Source organism: Argentina anserina, chromosome 1 (genome assembly GCF_933775445.1).
Source record: "Argentina anserina chromosome 1, drPotAnse1.1, whole genome shotgun sequence".
Taxonomy (NCBI): Eukaryota; Viridiplantae; Streptophyta; class Magnoliopsida; order Rosales; family Rosaceae; genus Argentina; species Argentina anserina.
Genome location: NC_065872.1, coordinates 16,716,092 through 16,717,784, shown reverse-complemented (window position 1 = coordinate 16,717,784; position 1,693 = coordinate 16,716,092). Strand labels below are relative to the sequence as shown.

Sequence of the window (1,693 nt, the reverse complement as noted above, 5' to 3'; positions counted from 1 at the left end):
TTCCACAATCCACCTACAAACACATGCTGACAGCCATTCTCCCAAGCCCTTTTGCTAAGGCAAAGATGATGATGCCCATTGTTTAATTAGAATCGGTTTTTTTTGTGTTGGAAGTGTTGAAAGGAGCTAGAGATTCCACAATCCACCTACAAACACATGGTGACAGCCATTCTCCTAAGCCATATTAAAAAAAAAAAAAAGAGAAAGCTAAGGCAAAGATGATGATGTCCATTGTTTAAAGAATCGGTTCTTTTTGTGTTGGAAGTGTTGGAAGGAGCTACACATTCTTTAAATACTTGATCATTTCACCATTAGCAAATCGGAGAGCCAGATCGAGCATAGTCTGAGGACGAGCTCCTAAATAGTACAGAGAAGCATGACCATCTTTTCTCCACAGAGACATTTTTGTTACATTCAGAAAATTGACTTTTCTTACATGTGTTTCATTTGATCGCTCAGATAACACATCAAAGATAGTCTTGTATACACTGTCGGATAAAACAGGCAACGAGCCTAATCCATATGAGAGTTTCCAAGTGACAACCACCACCAGCATTCCAATCACTATCACTGAAAATGTACAGGAGCGTAAGTTCGATAAAGTACATGAGTCTTGTTCATGTTGACTTCACCATTAATTCAGTCAATCAAGGTTTCCATTGATCTCCGGTATGCAGTTTCTACAGTCATATTCATCTTTATCTCTTCTCCTTCTTGAAATTAGCATCCTTCTCTGATGGTTTTCCCATAATTCCACCAGTGGCCAATATTCAAAACTAGCACATCTGCATCCCTCCAGTGGCTTGATGACACAGTTGCAGTCCTCCACCTTCGAACACAGCGGCGACTCTGACTTGACGCCATTGGAGCAGGCTCCCTTGCCCTTCCTTCAGTGCCACGTCATCATCAACATCATCCACATTCTCTTGATCTTCTTCAACATCCTCAAGCCTTGAGCACCTAGTAGCCTCCTCATACTCCTCCTCATACTCGGCAGTTGCATCCTGGTATTGTTGTTACTCAACTAGCAGATCGTTCATGTTACTCTCAGCCTCGGTGAACTCCATCTCATCCATTCCCTCTCCAGTGTACCAGTGTAAGAAAGCCTTTCGCCTGAACATAGCAGTGAATTTCTCACTGTCCCTCCTGAATATTTCCTGGATGGAAGTTGAGTTCTCGATAAAAGTGGAAGCCATTGCCAAACCCTTTGGTGGGATGTCACACACACTGGATTTGACATTCTTGGGAATCCACTTAACAAAGTATGAGGAGTTCTTTTTCTGGACATTAATCATCTCTTCATCAACTTCTTTAGTGCTCATCTTACCACGGAACATGGCAGAAGCTGTAAGGTAATGTCCATGGCGTGGATCCGCAGCGCACATCATGTTTTTGGCATCCCACATCTGCTGTGTCAATTCAGGAACAGTCAGAGAACGGTATTGCTGTGATCCTCTTGAGGTCAGGGGTGCAAACCCAACCATGAAGAAATGGAGACGCGGAAAAGGGATTAGTTTGACTGCAAGCTTTCGAAGGTCAGATTTCAGCTGTCCAGAAAACCGAAGACAGTATGTCACACCACTCATGGTGGCAGAGATTAGGTGGTTAAGATCACCAAAAGTAGGGGTGGCAAGCTTGAGAGTCCGAAAGCAGATGTCATACAGAGCCTCATTGTCCAAAACCATACACTCAT

At 43.3% G+C, this 1,693-nt stretch overlaps 1 protein-coding gene across 1 annotated transcript; it reads left to right on the top strand.

The window, feature by feature from the left end:
* The first annotated feature begins 369 nt into the window (after positions 1-369).
* LOC126799607 (uncharacterized) lies at positions 370-1,461 on the top strand. The gene is made up of 2 exons (XM_050526848.1): positions 370-669; positions 761-1,461. Exon 2 carries the CDS (start codon positions 1,039-1,041, stop codon positions 1,354-1,356), a length of 318 nt encoding a protein of 105 aa, XP_050382805.1. The 5' UTR covers positions 370-669; positions 761-1,038; the 3' UTR covers positions 1,357-1,461.
* Positions 1,462-1,693: the final 232 nt, after the last annotated feature.

Coding starts and splice junctions, on each gene's coding strand:
- LOC126799607 (XM_050526848.1), top strand. CDS start 1,039: ATGTTACTCTCAGCCTCGGTGAACTCCATCTCATCCATTCCCTCTCCA.